Source organism: Acipenser ruthenus, chromosome 41, assembly GCF_902713425.1.
Source record: "Acipenser ruthenus chromosome 41, fAciRut3.2 maternal haplotype, whole genome shotgun sequence".
NCBI classification, from domain to species: Eukaryota; Metazoa; Chordata; class Actinopteri; order Acipenseriformes; family Acipenseridae; genus Acipenser; species Acipenser ruthenus.
Window position 1 is genome coordinate 6,855,048 of NC_081229.1, and position 17,990 is coordinate 6,873,037.

The 17,990-nt window shown below is 47.0% G+C and overlaps 1 protein-coding gene across 1 annotated transcript in view; it reads left to right on the plus strand.

Annotated features, from left to right (window-relative positions):
- LOC117434147 (scavenger receptor cysteine-rich type 1 protein M130-like) overlaps positions 1-15,274 on the plus strand; it is a 33,748-nt gene extending 18,474 nt beyond the window's left edge. Inside the window, exons 3-12 of the mRNA XM_059010644.1 lie at positions 9,580-9,891; positions 10,369-10,674; positions 11,315-11,626; positions 11,945-12,259; positions 12,608-12,910; positions 13,329-13,400; positions 13,729-14,046; positions 14,164-14,199; positions 14,447-14,584; positions 15,047-15,274. Coding sequence (XP_058866627.1) covers positions 9,580-9,891; positions 10,369-10,674; positions 11,315-11,626; positions 11,945-12,259; positions 12,608-12,910; positions 13,329-13,400; positions 13,729-14,046; positions 14,164-14,199; positions 14,447-14,584; positions 15,047-15,153 — 2,219 coding nt within the window. The 3' untranslated portion in view covers positions 15,154-15,274. The remainder of the gene's footprint in view (positions 1-9,579; positions 9,892-10,368; positions 10,675-11,314; positions 11,627-11,944; positions 12,260-12,607; positions 12,911-13,328; positions 13,401-13,728; positions 14,047-14,163; positions 14,200-14,446; positions 14,585-15,046) is intronic.
- Positions 15,275-17,990: the final 2,716 nt, after the last annotated feature.

Consider the following 17,990-nt stretch of genomic DNA (forward strand, 5'->3'; position numbering starts at 1 on the left):
CCATAAAACATACAAACAAATAAAACATTTCATTGTATTACGTGTTCACCAGAAAACAGGGATTGTGACCCTTTTGTCTTCTCCAGATCCACACAACGTTGTGGTATCTGAACCCAGTATAAAATGCATGTTTCAGGAAAACAATGTAGGATTCTCACATTGTTTCATTCTTCTTATGAACTGGAATATGATACTAGACAATGAATGATAACATATAAGGGCAAAGGCAATTTATTTACCGAGTTTCAACCTCTTTTAATAGATGTACAAATAACCTTCACTACTTTTTGAAATAGACTGTTATAACAGCTTGCCTACAGGATCTTGGCAGATTAGTGCTGCAATGTGTCCGCTAGGTGGCACCAAAACACTGTTCATAGTTTTTACATTGCAAAGGTCAGACTAATACATCCTGTTTAGCTGCATTAATTGCTGCATTGATCAGTGAAAAAAGAGCTATAATTAGGCTTCCTTTGCATGCGATCAAAACCTTTTGTTATCCTCCTCACTCAACAGCTTCCTCATTAGAAAGTATCAGAACTCCCTCACATCTTTTTGTGATATGGCAGGGCACCTTGCCGATCTTGTCGAAACCACAATACGAATTCACTCTATTGTTAATATGAGCTAATCTTATATTGCTGTTCTTTCGACTAAGCTCAGTGTCCTTTGGATAGGACAGAAAGTGTGTTGTTTGAATAAACCGACAGCAACTGTGTGAAGGATTTTAAATTACCAACCACACATTGCTACTTGTCAATACCCATTGATCCCATACTGGCTGTTAAAAATAGAAATCCACAAAGTTCCAATGCTGAGTTCTTACCAGTGGATATTTGCATGTGAAACCGCCCTCCTGTCTGTCACCAACTCACTTAAGTGTGCCCGAGCTGCCTCTCTCTCCTCTGTCCTAATTCTCCTCGACCTCTCTGCTGCCTTTGACACTGTTGATCACTCTATTCTACTATCATCTCTTGCTGACCTGGGGATCTCTGGCACTGCTCTGGCCTGGTTCTCCTCCTACCTCTCCAACCGCACTTACCAGGTAACCTGGCGTGGAGCAACCTCCACACCTCACCCTCTCTTAACTGGAGTCCCCCAAGGGTCAGTCTTGGGTCCTCTCCTGTTCTCTCTCTACACCCGCTCCCTGGGCCCCCTCATCGCATCCTATGGTTTCTCATACCATTTCTATGCTGATGATGCTCAGATTTTCCTCTCCTTCCCCACCTCTGACTCCACCATCTCCTCCCGTATCTCTACCTGTCTGTCTGCTATTTCCTCCTGGATGCACTCGCATCACCTCAAACTCAACCTCTCTAAATCTGACCTCCTTTTCTTTCCCTCCTCCTCCCCCTCCTCTGATCTCTCTATCTCTGTTCCTCTGGAATCTACCACACTCTCTCCCTCTTCCTCCGCTAAGAACCTTGGAGTCACCCTGGACCCCTGCCTCTCTTATTCCCAGCACATCTCCACTCTGGCACGCACTTGCCGATTCTTCCTGAGCAACATCCGAAGAATCCGACCCTTCCTCACCAACTATGCTACCCAGCTCCTGGTCCAGGCCCTGGTACTCTCCCACCTAGACTACTGCAACTCCCTCCTGGCTGGCCTCCCTGCGTCCGCCACCCGTCCGCTCCAGCTCATCCAGAACTCTGCTGCCCGCCTGGTGTTCTCTCTGCCTCGCTTCGCCCACGCTACTCCACTACTCCGCTCGCTCCACTGGCTCCCGATCACCGCTCGCATCCAGTTCAAGACTCTTGTACTAGCCTACAGATGCCTTGACCAGACTGCACCCAGCTACCTCCAGACCCTCATCTCTCCCTACACCCCCACTCGACCTCTCCGCTCCGCCTGCACTAGAAGACTAGCTCTTCCTCCGCTACGCTCCCCTGCCTCCAGAGTCCGCTCCTTCTCCACCCTTGCTCCGCAGTGGTGGAATGACCTTCCTACAGATGTCAGGACTGCCCAGTCCCTGACCACATTCCGGCGCCTCCTTAAGACTCACCTCTTCAAAGAGCACCTGTAGAACTCCTCTGTTTGTATCCTGGGACACTATCACCCTTCATGTAAATGTGCTTTATTTTGCTTTTATCTGCCCCTATTTTACTGCATTTAATCCTGTACTTCAGAATACTGTAATCTGCCAAGTGCTTAACCTGTAGTACTTTGTACTTAATCATATCCTGATGTAACTATCACTATTATCTGCTGTATTTTTGAATTGTGGTTTGTCACACTTATACTTTGCTTGAACAAAAGTTATTGTATTTCTTGCTCTTATTGTATTACTTGTATTGTAACACTTGAAATGTATTTGCTTACGATTGTAAGTCGCCCTGGATAAGGGCGTCTGCTAAGAAATAATAATAATAATAATAAACACAGTACACCTGCACAACAACAAAAAAAAAACAGCTCCTTTCTACCTGAACAATATGCGTGTTATAACAACAGGAGATGAGCAGGGAAGTGTTTACTATAAGTTACTGCTTAATCAAATCTAATAATAATAATAATAATATCCGCTCTCGTCGGCCGCCCTGAGAGAGCTGATCGCTCGGCTCTCTCTGGTCGACATCTGGCGGTGGTAACACCCGGACGCCTCGGCCTTCACCTTCACCAGGGTGAGGGAGGGGCGGGTGTCTCAGTCCCGGATTGACAGGTTCTACGTATCGCGGAACCACGCTCATTGCGTTCGCACCTCCGACATCAGGCCGGCGCCGTTCACGGACCACAACCTGGTGGCCGTGGTGCAAGCTAGGCATTCCTCCGCCTACTGGCACTTCAACAACAGCCTGTTGGAGGAAGAGCGCTTTGAGCAGTCTTTCCGGGACTTTTGGACGGTCTGGCAGGGCAGGCGATCTCGCTTCCCCACCTGGCGTCACTGGTGGGACGTGGGGAAGGCGCAGATCAAGGTCCTCCGTCAGGAGCACACGAGGGGCGCGAGCAGGCGGAGGGACTCGTGGATCGAGCGGCTGGAAACGGAGCTGCTCGATCTGGAGAGCCGCCTGGCTCGCGGGGACCAGCTCGAGCAGAGCGTGTATGAGGAGAAGAAGTGCACCCTGCGGGACCTGCAGCTCCAGCGGTCCTGGGGGGCATTTGTGCGCTCGTCCAGTTCCTCTGGGAGATGGACCGCGGCACACACTTCTTCTACGCGTTGGAGAAAAAGAAGGGAGACCGCAAGAACATCACCTGCCTCCTGGCGGATGATGGCTCCCTTCTGACGGCTTTCTAATCTGTCCTCTTCTCTCCGGATCCCGTCGACTCCGACGCGTGCAGGGTTCTGTGGGATGGGCTTCCCACGGTCGGTCAGATGCCCTATAACAAATCGACGGGCTGACCGTGGAGTTCTTCAAAAAGTTTTGGGACTTGCTGGGGCCCGCCTTTGCGCAGGTCCTGGCGGAAGCCTACGAGACCGGGGAGATGCCCCTTTCAATGAGGCAGGCGGTCATCACGCTCCTGCCCAAGAAAGGGGATCTCCGATGCCTGAAGAACTGGCGCCCGGTCTCGCTGCTATGCACGGACTATAAAATCGTGGCCAAGGCCGCCTCCCTGAGGCTCAAGTCCGTGCTGGCAGACGTGATCCACCCCGACCAGTCCTACACGGTCCCGAACCGGACGATCTTTGATAACATCTTTCTGGTTCGGGACCTCCTGCACTACTGCAGGAGGACCGGTCGGTCGGTCGCCTTTCTGTCACTTGATCAGGAGAAGGCGTTCGACCGGGTGGATCACGAGTATCTCTTCGGAACCCTGAGAGCGTTCGGGTTCAGGCCACGTTTCGTCGGCCTGTTCCGGATGCTCTACGCCTCTGCCGAGTGCCTCGTGAAGGTCAACTGGTCCCTGACCGTGCCCCTCGCGTTTGGGAGAGGAGTGCGTCAGGGCTGCCCTCTGTCCGGACAACTGTACGCGCTGTGCATCAAGCCCTTCCTCTGCCTCCTTCGCAGGAGGCTCACGGGGTTGGCGCTCAGCGCGCCGGACACGAGGGTGGCCCTGTCGGCATACGCCGACGACATGCTCCTGGTGGCCTCCGACCCGGTTGACCTGGAGAGGATGCGGAGCTACCAGAGCATCTACTCTGCCGCTTCCTCTGGGACAAGTGCTCCGGGTTACTAGTAGGTCCCTGGCGGGTGGACTCCCTCCCTGTCGCGCTCCAGCAGTTCAAGTGGAGCGCGGACAGTTTCAAAGTCCACCTGAGCCCCGCGGAGACCTCGGTCGCAGCCAACTGGGTGGAGTTGGAGGACAAAGTGGCTGCTAGGCTGAGGTCGTGGTCGGGTCTGCTGAAACTGCTTTCCTTCAGGGGACGGGCTTTAGTGATTAACCAGCTGGTGGCGTCGATGCTCTGGCATCGACTCACTGTCCTGAGCCCGCCCCCTGAGTTTCTGTCCAGGGTCCAGAGGAAGCTGACGGACTTCTTCTGGGCCGGAAAACACTGGGTCTCTGCGGCGGTTCTGAGCCTCCCTCTGGCCGAGGGAGGGCAAGGGTTGGTGTGCATCAAGAGCCAGGTGCACACCTTCCGCCTCCAGACGCTGCAGAGATTCCTGTACGCAGACCTGGCCCCGCAGTGGTGCACGCTGGCGTCCCTCCTGTTGCGCCAGCTGCACGACATGGGCTACGACCGGCAGCTGTTCTGGATCGACCTCCGGGGAATCCGTCTCCCCGAGCTGCCGGTCTTTTACCAGGACCTGCTCAGGACCCGGAGCATGTTTTCTATCGGCCGAGACGCCGTTCCGACCGAGGGCGAAGGACTCCTGCTGGGTGCGCAGGCGTTGGAGTCCCCCTCGGTGCGGCGCGCGCTGATCTCGGCCAAGGTGACCGGAGTCTGGGATCTCCTGGATCGCGAGCGGTCAGAGTGGCTGACCCCCGAGTCGCTCGTCGCCAGAGCGGCTCGGGCGACCGTCAGCGCGATCCGGGAGTGCAAAGCAGCGTTGCACCCAGACTCTGTCAGGTATCTCGAGGGAGTTCTCAGGACCGGGGAGCCATCTTCCATCCCCCCCCCCCCCAGCTCTCCGGTCCTGCTGATCGAACCCAAGGCCCAAGTCCCCCTTCGGCCTCCCCTCAAGAACAACCTGAGCAGGATCTCGCAGTTCTCCTCGACCCCCCTCCGATCGGCGTCGAGGAGGACCCTGTACGCGATGACGCTCCACACCCCCGTCTCCCGCCGAGACACCGCTTGGCGGGAGACCCTCCGACCACCAGAGGGCGAGAGTCCCCAGTGGGAGGCCCTGTACTCCCCGCTGGTCTCCAGGGGAGCTAGGGACTTGGGGTGGAGGGTCCTGCACGGAACGCTCGCGTCAGGAGAGATCCTGCGTCACTTTACCGACTCGGACGCCGCATGCCCTTTCTGCGGTCAGTCCGAGTCGGTAAGCCACATTTATTTTTTGTGCGCCAGGCTGCAGCCATTCTTTTTACTGCTAAAGAACCTCATGTTGCAGTTCTGGCTGCACTTCTCCCCAACCCTCCTCATATTCGGGCACCCTGTCCGTGGCTCCACCAGGAAAAGAGACCTCCTCTTTAATCTGCTCCTGGCTCTTGCTAGACTCGCCATCTACAAGACCAGGAAGCGTAAGATGATCGGGGAGGGTCTCTTTGACTGTGGGGCCATGTTCAGGGCCCTCGTCCGATCCCGGGTTAAGTTGGAGCACACCCACACGGAGTCCGCTGGCGACATGACCACCTTTGTCGACCAGTGGGCTCTAGGGGGCGTGCTCTGTTCCACCTCCCCTTTTGTTCTAAATATTTAATTTACAGTTCTTTTTTTCTGGTCTTTTCATTTCATTAGGCCTAGTTTTTGTTGGCACCCCTATTTTAGGGGTGCTAAATTGAATTTTTTCTCCGGCCGCCTTTGGGCTTCCGGTGCACCGGCTGCCACTGGGCAGTCGGTGTAGTCCGGCCTACTAGGCCCTTAAATAGGACTACTACTACTACTACTAATAATAATAATAATAATAATAATAATAATAATAATATCACACATTTCTTATGTAATGTACATCACTATCCTGTAGCGTTTCGGGTTCTTTTTGCAACAAAAATGAGACTGCAACCATGAGTAGGTAAAGACTCAAGCCATTTATTTTTACAATAATTCAATAACCACAAAATAAAATCATAAAGTGAGGGAAAGGGGACTGGGAGTCGAAAATGAAAATGAAAATAAATGATGTAGTTTTTCTCTCTATCCCCCCGAACACAATTTCTCTCACACTCTTGTCTTACCCAATCCTCCCCATCTTTTCCCTGCACCCCCTTATCTGCACTCACTTCCCCGCTCAGCCGTCTTTCACGCCAAACCTGCACCTCGATTGCCCTCCACACACATCCACACACAACATGCAACCCCTGCACGCACACACCACCATGCAACCTGTGCAGATACACACAACATGCAACCCCTGCACACACACACCACCATGCAACCCCTGCAGGCACACACAACATGCAACCCCTGCACGCACACACCACCATGCAACCCCTGCAGATACATGCAACCTCTGCACGCACACACCACCATGCAACCCCTGCAGGCACACACAACATGCAACCCCTGCACACACACACCACCATGCAACCCCAGCAGGCACACACAACATGCAACCCCTGCATGCACACACCACCATGCAACCCCTGCAGGCACAGCCACCGTGCAACCCCTGCATGCACACAACACCATGCAACCCCCCTGCACGCACACACCACCGTGCAACCCCTGCATGCACACACCACCGTGCAACCCCTGCAGGCATACACCCACCGTGCAACCCCTGCACGCACACACAACATGCAACACCTGCACGCACACACCACCATGCAACCCCTGCATGCACACAGCACCATGCACCCCCTGCATGCAATTAAAATAAATCACGCAAATGATTGTAGCCCTCTAAAACTATACAGTCAATTAACCGCCTTGCTAAATAAATAAATATTAAAAGTAGGCTGCGAGAGTAATGGCATTGGCAGCAAATGCAGCTTCCGCGATGGAAACAGAAAGAAAGCGTCATAGCAATCAGCCTTTTGGTGCGTTCCCCTTTAAGAGAGGGGGGCTGTGTGCGTGTGTCAGTCAGCTGCATGTAGCAGTGACGTTTCAATACACCAGTCGAGAAAGCTTTCTTTTGTGCAATGTGTTTATATGATGGAGCGCACGCTTGCAGACATTGGCAGCGTGCTGTTGTAGCATTTAAATGCATTTGAATTAAACAAAGCAAGCTTCATAAACTCAAAGCTTACCAGACGTTTGTTTAAAATAGCTGAAGCAATATTAAACCGAGCTGCGTATCGGCTGTTGGCAATATCAAGAAAGAGCGCAAAGTACCGAGACAGAGATAGAAAGCAGAACCAGGGAGGCAGGGACTTCTAGAGTTAAGAAAGAAGCCATCAGTTGCAGATTACTGTACATTTACCGTTTTTGTTTTTAAAAAATAATAATAATAAAAAGCTTTGCATGGAGATGGTTTATAGCAAAACGCATAGCAACACTGTGTATTTGTAGCCTAATTAATCTTGTTTATGTTTGTTTACTTTTAAAGCAAAACATGTCCACATGTTTAAAGCAGTTGGCGTGTTGTTTTTGTTCACTAACCTATTTATGGATGTGTAAATGCTTTTTCTATAGATGATCGCAAACCCGACTTTTTCACATACCGCCTATACCCCAGTCCACAGGGGTCGGATATGCGACGTTGTACTGTACTGAATATATAATGATTCCCCCAGCTATTTGTGGTCTTATGCTGCCATCTAGTGGAATAATAAGGGTATGTATTTTTTAAATAAAAACACAGCTTCCAGATGATACATAACCTTATTACTCCACTAGATGGCAGCAAGTTTTACAAATGTGTGCTATTAATTGTTAGCTCTATTATAAATTATTTTATTTAACAGGTCTTGCAAGAGTCTCGTAAAGATCATGAAAGCATAATTGACAGTGCAGCTTAAGATAGCGTAGAGGACACTGCTGAATCAGAACCATTTCCTCCAGCAGGGTGTAGTGTAGGGGTAGAAAGATGTCAGATAGCAGTCCAAACACCGAAATAGAGATTGCCTCACAAAAGCGTTGGTAAGAGTACAATTTAACACGGTAGTAATACAGAAAAGGGACTTTCATAAAAAACAAGATACCATCATATTTCACAATCAGGGCGCTTACTGAGTTACAGACATAAGTATTGGCACTCCCTGTCTGAACTCTAATAATGTACCTGCAATCTTTACTATTACTTGCTAGGATGCATGAGTGTTCAATAAACTTCAAAAACATATCACTGTTAAATAAGTATAGTTTAATTAACAGTATGTATTAAACTAAATAAATTAGTGAGTAACATTGTTTCAATTGAAGGATGCCAATACTTTCTTCTGCGACTGAAGATAGATAGAAAGTCTAGTAATCTCTCTGTATACAAGGATACAAAAGGTAAGGCTACACGTCAAACTGACGTGGTTTGGATCGTATTGATTAGGATTTTCGGCGTTAAATAATGTTTCTTCTAAAATCTCATTAAAATGTCATCTTCCTCACTCTCCGAGGTTTCAACATCCTTTTGTTTGCAAACACTTGCTAGCTCCCTGCGTAGCCATGCTGCTTCTGTTCAGCTGGGTCCACACCTGAGTCGCTTATGTGGACGTCCCTGCAACTTGAACCAGCTGCTGTAGACATAGCGATCACGTGGCAATTCGAGAACTCTGATTGGTTCTTATAATGCTGACTGAACGGCTTGCTTACCTGTCATGAAGAAGCTCCAATTTTAAAAATGCACATGTCATATAGCAACGGGAGGAGTTCCATAGCAACCGCTGGAGCATGTTTCCTGTTTACCAAAACGCCGATTTAAAACTTAAAATTAGACTGCTTTCCAGCAACTTTTGAGTAAAACGGAACATTGGAGTTTGTTTTGGGATATGTAAAATAGTACAATAGCCATGTCCTCCACCTGGGATTGAACCCACGACCCTCCAGTCAAGAGTCCAGCGCCCTAACCACTACTCCACACTGCTAGTTTAAAACAATGAGGCAGGGATACATTTAAAACAGTAACTTAATGTCAAGCATATTTGCAGGGAAATAGCTATAATTACACAATACAAATGCAACTGTTATCTGTAGTATTTTAAAATAATTTTATGCAAATGTATATCCCATTTATAACTTTAATTACTGTCCCCTAAAAGGAGCTAACATCTAACATGCCAGCTTTAATATACATGCAATTTCCACAGACGTGCCAATTAACTAATAGTCAAAACCAACAATAATGACTAATAATTGTGAAAATCAAAAATAAATACATACACAACTACTGAAATAGTGAAACTAACTACTACTAATTAAGAAATGAAGTGAATAATAGACACAAATAAACTAGGACACAAGTACCAAAAACCTGACACTTCTGCAATTATAATTGTCTAATTAACAAGGTTTAGGAATACACTTGTGCATGATGGAATCTCAAACAGGCTTCACATTTACTGCATGCAAAATTATCTTCACCATAGATTTAAATCTGCAAACCATTTACAGGTTGTTGCTTTGGCACCAGAGTCTAAATATCTGCAGTTTTATGATTCCAGGTCAAGGAGTGCGGCTCAGTGGTGGCAGCGATCTCTGCTCTGGGAGAGTTGAAGTACTGCGTGGGAGCGCCTGGAACACGGTCTGTGATGCTGGCTTTGACCAGCAGGATGCAGAGGTTGTCTGTCGGCAGCTGCAGTGTGGAATTCATCAAGAGGTGCTGGGAGCTGCTCGTTTCGGTAAGGGGCAGGGTCTGGTCTGGTCAGAGGAGATCCAGTGCAGTGGAAATGAGCCCGGGCTCCATGTCTGCCCCACCTCATCCACGGAGCAGCCAAGCTGCACACATGCAAACGATGTGGGCCTTGTCTGTGTTGGTGAGTACAAGGAGGGTGAATATAGATGAACAGCCTGTTAACAATGCAAACAAATAGCACTACCCTCACTTCTATGTTCAACTTGACACCCACATACTTTTTCACAGTTATGAAAACCCATTATCTTGTGAAGGGCATCTCTACAGTGAATAAAGCTAAAAATATATCAGTCCAGAAGACAAACATTTCACCTAAGGAAATCAAAAACACATCTTGTATAAATTGTTTGTATACTGAGCTAATTCTGTATTTTTCTTCAGTTGAGAAACCAGTCTTGTAAATTACTGATTTTTAAATAAAAATACACTGAACATGTGACTCAAGGATCGGATTAGTAAAACAGATTTCCAATGATCAGGAATCAAGAACTAATGTATTACCTGGTAGTGCTTTACAACTAGCAACAGGTATGTATGCACTGGAAAGGTAATAGGGAGCGACTCCACTAACTTTACTGTCTATATGCTTGCTCTGCAGGGTACAGACTGGTGAATGGCTCTGATTCCTGTTCTGGTCGAGTGGAGCTGCATCATGAAGGAGTCTGGGGGACGGTCTGCGATCTCTATTGGGATCTGCAAGATGCCACAGTTCTCTGTCAGGAGCTGAATTGTGGGTATGCTGTAGCCGTCCTTGGACAGGCCCATTTTGGAGAAGGCAGCGACCCAATATGGGCTGACAAATTCAGCTGTGAAGGCACGGAGACACACTTATCAAAGTGCCCCATCTCTGCATGGAGACACAAGCCGTGCACTCATGTGAACGATGTGGGAATTGTTTGTTCTGGTGAGTAGCGTCCTTTTGCTTAATATACAGGACAGTTTTTTTTTTGTTTTTTTTTTACAATAATTTCATTTAACATATTTAAAAGTTGGTGGATTTTAGTTAAAAAAAAGAGAGAAGCTTAAAAACTTAAATTACAAATCACTGCCAGTCCTTCATTTGAAATCGAAACATTATAGAATAATGAGACAGTTGGTTGAATATAAAATTGTCATGACCTACCTATTAAACCCACTGTTATTTATCTGTGATTAGTTGTCTTACCTTTCTTTCATCCATTTGATATGAAATCTGTTTTCTTACATGCACTTCCTTAAAACTTTGCTACAACCTCTAAGTGTAAAATAAAACCTCAGTTTCAGTGAATGCTGAGAATCTCTATTGAAAGCAGAGAGAGCATCATTAAGAGTTTTTTTTTTTCAAATGAATGATTTGAAATGCCATATAATGTTGAACAATAGGTTCAACATTATATTAAACATGCATGTTTTTAATGGACATTTTTACCCATAACCTTGTGTGGTGTGCTTTGAATTATTTTTTGGCATTTAATATAGCAAACCATATGCCATTTCACCTCAGTTCTGATGTGCTTCATTAACCCTGCCCACTAGATTATTATCTTCCTCTCCTTTGCTCCCAGCACAGGCAGGTCGAGTCCGGTTGGCAGCCGGACCGAGTCGCTGTGAAGGCCGGGTGGAAGTTTACTACAACAGGACCTGGGGGAGAGTTCTCCACGACTCCTGGGGCCTCACAGAGGCTTCCGTGGTGTGCAGAGAGCTGGACTGTGGCTCTGCAATGGAAGTCTCTAACTCCTCTCGATACGGGACAGGGGACAGTGATGTGTGTCTGACAGGCATTCGCTGCACCGGGGATGAGTCCCATCTGATAAACTGCAGCCTTCCACAGCAAGTCAGCTGCAATACCAGTAACAGTGCGGCTGTGCTGTGCTCCAGTGAGTGCATTTCAAAAACATGATCTCATAAATAAAATATCCCCATATGTATTGGGGTGTCCATGCTGTAATACAAGGACACTTCTCATTTATGTTTCAGCTTTTATATTAAGCCCTTTTATAGCTAGACTACTTAAAACCTCTCACAAGAACTTCTTTGGAAACAAGACTGAATGCTGAAAGGGGTTGATCTTATTGCTTCTGATTCATTATTGATCACTGATTCTGTCCCTCTAGATCACGTGGTATTCAGTCAGTATGATGACACACTATTATTGAATTGATTATTGGTCACTGACTCTGATTCTTTCCCCCTAGATCACACGGCCCTCAGGCTGGTTGGGGGAGGAGGTGCCTGCGCTGGGAGGGTGGAGGTTTATCACAACGGCTCCTGGGGGACGGTCTGCGATGACTCCTGGGACCTGGCAGATGCTGAGGTGGTGTGTAAGCAGCTCCAGTGTGGGACGGCACTCAACGCCTCAGTGTCAGCCTCCTTCGGCCAGGGAACCGGACCCATCTGGTTGGACGAGCTGCGCTGTCAGGGGAACGAATCGACTCTGTGGGGGTGTGCCTCAGGAGGGTGGGGGCAACACAACTGCAGACACAAGGAGGACGCGGGAGTCGTGTGTTCAGGTACAGGACTGCAATAACTCACTATACCTAACCATTGGAAACTGAGCCATTAGCCATTAATATGTTAATAGTGGAAACCAAGGCAATATCAATTACTACATACAACTTATTTAAACTGAGAGGAGGACATCAGTAAGCAGGGCAGATTACTGGTGATCCTGTAATACATGAAGATTTCAAACCATTTATACCACCTCTCCAATTTCTAGCTGATTGTATTAAAACATTTTATATAAAAAGCTTTTTAATATTGTCTCGCAGCAGTATTGTAATCAGTATAGTTCTGAGTGTCATTCATTACAGTGCAGTTTACTGTCACGGTAGTATGTTTTTTTTTTTTTTTGACAGAGTTCAAGGATCTTAGACTGGCTGAAGGCTGCTCTGGACCAATAGAGGTTCTCTACAATGGCACCTGGCGTAGTGTCTGCAGCAACAGGATGACACATATTACAGCTTCAGTGATATGTCAGCAGCTGAACTGTGGACAAAGTGCTGCCATTAGAGATGCACAATCCAGGCTGAGTTCTGATTACAAATGGCTTGATGGAGTGAACTGCCGAAGACACGACTCTACACTGTGGCAGTGTCCATCCTTACCCTGGGGTCAGACAAATTGCTTTAACAATGAGGTGGCTGCGATTGAGTGCACAGGTAAAGATCTCCCTCTGTTGTTCCTCTGCTGGGCACCTGATGGCTCAGCAGTTAAAGACCACAGGTTTGAATCCTCCTCCTGCGATAACAAGGACACGCTGCCCCTAGCAAGTTACACAACATGGTAGCTGTGTTACTGGAGGTACTGTCCTTTCTAAGCAGGGATGTGTTAAAGTACAGAAAAGCTGGGCCTCTTTAGAATAGAGAGGAGATGAAACTTAAGAGATCCCAATAGAAATATGCCCAGGCCTTATGGACACCCCTACAGCAATATCTTCAGAATACTTTGCATTCACCATTTCTTGTTTCAGCTCAAAACAAACGAGACACAAAGCAGCAGCATGCTTGAGCAGAGTGTGAATGCAATGTACTTTTTTTTCCCAAACACTGAATTCACTTAATTGTTTGTTTTTAACAGTGAAAGAGAAGCCGCCTGTCACCAGCATACCCAAGTCATGCTCTGAAGACCTCACTCAAGAGCACTGCTCAGGTTATTTTTTATTTAACAGCGTCTAAAAATAATGCATACAATTGCAAAAGCATGACCTTACAGTGATATGCATTGACATTTTATACAACATTGTCAACGTTTGGCCTTTAAATTTCTGTTGTAAACTAATTTTAATGAGCGGTTCTTATAGTTTCCAATAATAGAGTCTTTTTAAATTAATAATTCAACACTGAATTGTGATTGCCTCTGATCTCTGAGACTGGTTACCTAGATTTTTTTCCAGGAGGGGAAATAAAGCCTCTCTCTACTACTCACACAGCAGCCTCTGTGCTGAACTGATTCAGTAAGCCCTGCTGTTTTATTCCAGAGCCAGCAGAGCTGAGGCTAGCTGGAAGCTCAAGTCCCTGCTCCGGACGGGTGGAGGTGCGGTTCGAGGGGTCCTGGGGGACAGTCTGCGGTGACTCCTGGGACCTGAAGGACGCCCAGGTGGTCTGCAGACAACTAGGCTGTGGGGCAGCAGAGAGCACAGGGGGGGGTGAGGCTACGTTTGGACAAGGGAACGGCATCATCTGGCTGGACGAGGTGAACTGCAGGGGCAGCGAGATGCACCTGTGGGACTGCCGGCATGCTCTACTGAGACACAATGACTGCGACCACAAAGAGGATGCATGGGTTACCTGTGCAGGTGAGAGAGAGGGTTATCAGAGCAGGGGAGATGGGGAATTAACTGTACTGGGGAGATGCTCTGTTGTGTTTGGCACGGAGTACTTGCTTACATTGCAAATTTCATTTTGTTTTACAGGTGTTCCAACTACTATCAGCTCTCCATTGGAAACAGGTAAAAGCAGCACCTTTTAAACTCCACATACACTACTCTCTTATACACATAAACACAAAAGCACAGCTCTAGGGGGAAATGTTTCTTATTGTGTAGCGTTCTGAATTTGGGAGTCGTGTGGATAAACAAAGGGAGGCCTCAGTTAGGGCTTTCCTATGTAAGCAATGTGAATACAGCTGTTTTGCTTTATTTACAGTACAGTACCCAACTGTTTACAGAAGTGTCTGTCTGTCTTCCTCTCCAACAGAAGCCTCTCCATCCAGGCTGCAGCCACAGAGAGACATGACCATCCCAGTGATAGCCTGCATCGTGCTGGGAGCTCTGCTCTTTGTGGTGTTGGTCCTGTTAGCCGGGCAGCTGCAGCACAACAGGATGCTGAGGAGAGGTAGGGAACAAATCCCTTTAAAGAGACGCGAGCTTAGGAAGGTGACACACTCAGGTCCTAGTGCGCTGTTCTAGGATTGTATTCAGTAATGCCCTACACCGGCATTTTAAATCTGCAGTGCTTTCCAGACAACACAAATGCACTACCCAGATCCTTTATAGCAGCGATCATTGTTCTGTGCATCTCAGATGACAATTTATAAATCATTCTCTTTTATTAATGATCTGGTTAGAGAAAAAGCTTGTCTTGACCCACATGTGTGATACCAGCCTGCTGCAGTAGGGGCAGCAGAGGACACAATCTTGACAAGTTCTGTCATTAATTAAAGAGCTGTTAAAATGGCAGTTTTAAATAAAGAAGCTAAATGGTGTTCTTGCACTGTGGGTCACTGAAGGCTGTGCTGTTCAGTACAATGTGTGCAGAGCTGTGTCACTGTGAATGAGAGCCTGTTTCCTCCCATAGGGATTGCTGAGGAGGAGCCTGACCCCTTCCATGAAGCCGTTTACGAGGAGATTGAGTACAAACTGGCCAGACAGGGAACCTATGATGCGCCCAGGAGAGGTGAGTAAGAGGGGAGGGGGAGTGGAGAAAGAGAGAGCCAACACACACATCACACTGCCACACAATCCACAAACATGACTCAAAGCAGCAGACTTGTAAACCTCTCATCACAGGAAACACTACAAAGAGTGCGAGACAGACAGGAACAGAGCAGCACACAGTATTTAACATGTAGTTACTCAGGGTGTAGATCACAAAACCACTGTTTAATTTCCTGTCCTGAATTCAGTAATCCAAACACTGAACAACAGCTACAATAGTAGTCAGTGTGCAACAAGTAGCAGGTAGTGAATTTGCAGAGTGAAAGCAGGCAGCACTAACCCTGTCTCCTGTTCCAGGGAGTTTCCTTTCTGATGAGCTGCCCTCTGACTACGATGATGTGGAGGACAGTGAGGGGAACCCCATCCCAGGTAAGGGGGGCTGTGTTACAAACCTATGAAGAAACAATTCTCTCACCTGTATCACAGATTCTGTTCTCTGTCTGGTTTAGGTGAAGCAGTGCTCTCTCTGGTCTGTAACACTAGTGCTGTTCTCTGTCTCTTTTAGGTGAATCAATGCTCTCTCTGGAAGGAGAGACCCCAGGGTACTATGACGATGCCGTCCCTATGAACAGTAACCCAGAAGATTTATCAGGTGAGTTCTTGCAGACAAGCCCTGTAGAGATGCCCTGCACCAAACCCAGTCTTGGAGAAAGTAAATGTATTCAATCAGGTTCCTAATTTAGCTCACGTTTGTCAAACCCTTAGTAACTGCATATTGTTTGTGCAGGTAAGTCCCAGGACTGTGCAACATCCCCCGCCATACCCGTTGAGCAGTAGAGTGGGTTTGATTCTAGGATGCCAAGTAGTTTTTCTGCATTTGATGGGTCAGTCTTAATGTTATGTAAACAGTTTTATTTAGCACTCTGAACCCTGTAACTGTTAGTGGAAAATAGGAGGGAGTTAATATTTGTTTATTTAGCAGACGCCTTTATCCAAGGCAACTTACAAAGACTAGGGTCTGTGAACTATGCATCAGCTGCAGAGTCACTTACAATTACGTCTCACCCGAAAGACGGAGCACAAGGAGGTTAAGTGACTTGCTCAGGGTCACACAATGAGTCAGTGGCTGAGGTGGGATTTGAACCGGGGACCTCCTGGTTACAAGCCCTTTTCTTTAACCACTGGACCACACAGCCTCCTAATATACTGTGGGTGAGAGTTAACCTTGATTCCTGTTCCTAGGGAGTTTCCATTCTGACGAACTTCCCTCTGGCTACTATGATGTGGAGGACAGTGAGGGGAACCCCATCCAAGGTAAGGGGGACTGGAGTCTACAGTGGGGAGGGATTGGGAGGGCCCCTCAGATATCCTGCCATGCTTCAGCAAAGCACACCCTACTGCCCCAGGAGCAGCACGCTGTGGGGGAGCCTGTAACTGCCCCACTCCCATCTCTTCCAGCAGGTGTCACTACCAGGCAGTGGAGTTTGAGTTCTGAATCTCTCAGAAACCACCCATGGCACTCTAATCACACCCATTGCTTAAACCAATCCCTGACCCCAGATCTGTGTGAACCCTCCCACTGCGTAAACCCAACCAGTCCCTGATTGTGTGTGTCTCTCTTTGGCAGGTTTTCCCCTCACTCCCCCTGGAGAGGAGAGCGACCGGGCCGCACTGCCCCCTGAAGAAGGACCCGCTGCACCTGACAGGACTGACTACGATGATGTTGGGGAGGAGTCTCCAGGAGAGGGTGGGGCGCTGTGAGGCTGGCAGTGTGTCTGGAGGAGAATAGAGGGGCAGCTGGAGCCCCCTAGAGTTCTTGATCTGTAAGAGCGCCATTAACTGTAAACCTGCCAGACAGTTTCACTGCAGTTCCAGCCTTCCTCTGGGATTTCACTGTGAAACTCCATTGGCTGAATATTTAACAGGCTTCTCATAAAAGTGCTTCATGTAAAATATGAATGTTGTTGCCCTTTATGCTGCAAAATTGCTGGTTAAATCAAATCAGTAAACATGTCTCGAATGCTAATTGAACTTTTAAAGAAATTAAGAAAAATAAATTGTTGATTTCTCAAAGATCCGTATTATGTTAAAAAATCCACTGTTTCTGGCCACTAAAGTAACTGAAACAGTTCAGAAATGTAACTAATAGCCAGTGGGTGGGTGTTTTCAATGTTTTGGGGAACACATTGTTATAACAATGATTTATGTATCCCCCACCTCCATCACCCATCACAATTATGAAGGTATAAGCTTACACAGACTTCCAAATGTATCCAACAATTTTTTCACAAGTTATAAGGTTATAATGTGTATAGGAAAATAGGTTGTCAGTCTGCTATAAGAAATTCTAAATGCTAGAGAAAGACATAAAAATAAATCTGGCAAATTATTAAAACCAGAAAAAGTGTTTTAATTCAATATTGCCAAAATGTTGCTGTTATATTTTACTGTGAAGCTCCCCATTAGTTGATTCTGACTCTGTTAAGGTGTAGCTGGGGAGTAATCAGATACCAGTGTCTGGGAATAGTGCATTAAAATTATTAAAAATAAATACATATTGTCTGAATAAAAAGTAAGCTGTATATTTTGTACCTTTTTTTCTAGCAATGTCTCTCCTTGTCTGGCTTTCTTTTAAATCCAGTCCATAGTCTTTAAATACAGATTGTGTTTTAATAGGGGTCTGTGTTCCCTCTTTCAGTCTGTAATTGTGGTGGTGTGCAGTTTCAAAGGGGATCTGGTTTGAAAATGGATTGTTTTGAAAGTCTATAGTAAAGTTTGAACATTTTCTGTAACCCTGTTTGTAATTCATTTGGAGCTTGTTATACAGAAAAAAAATAAATGTGTATTTTATTATTTTAATATGT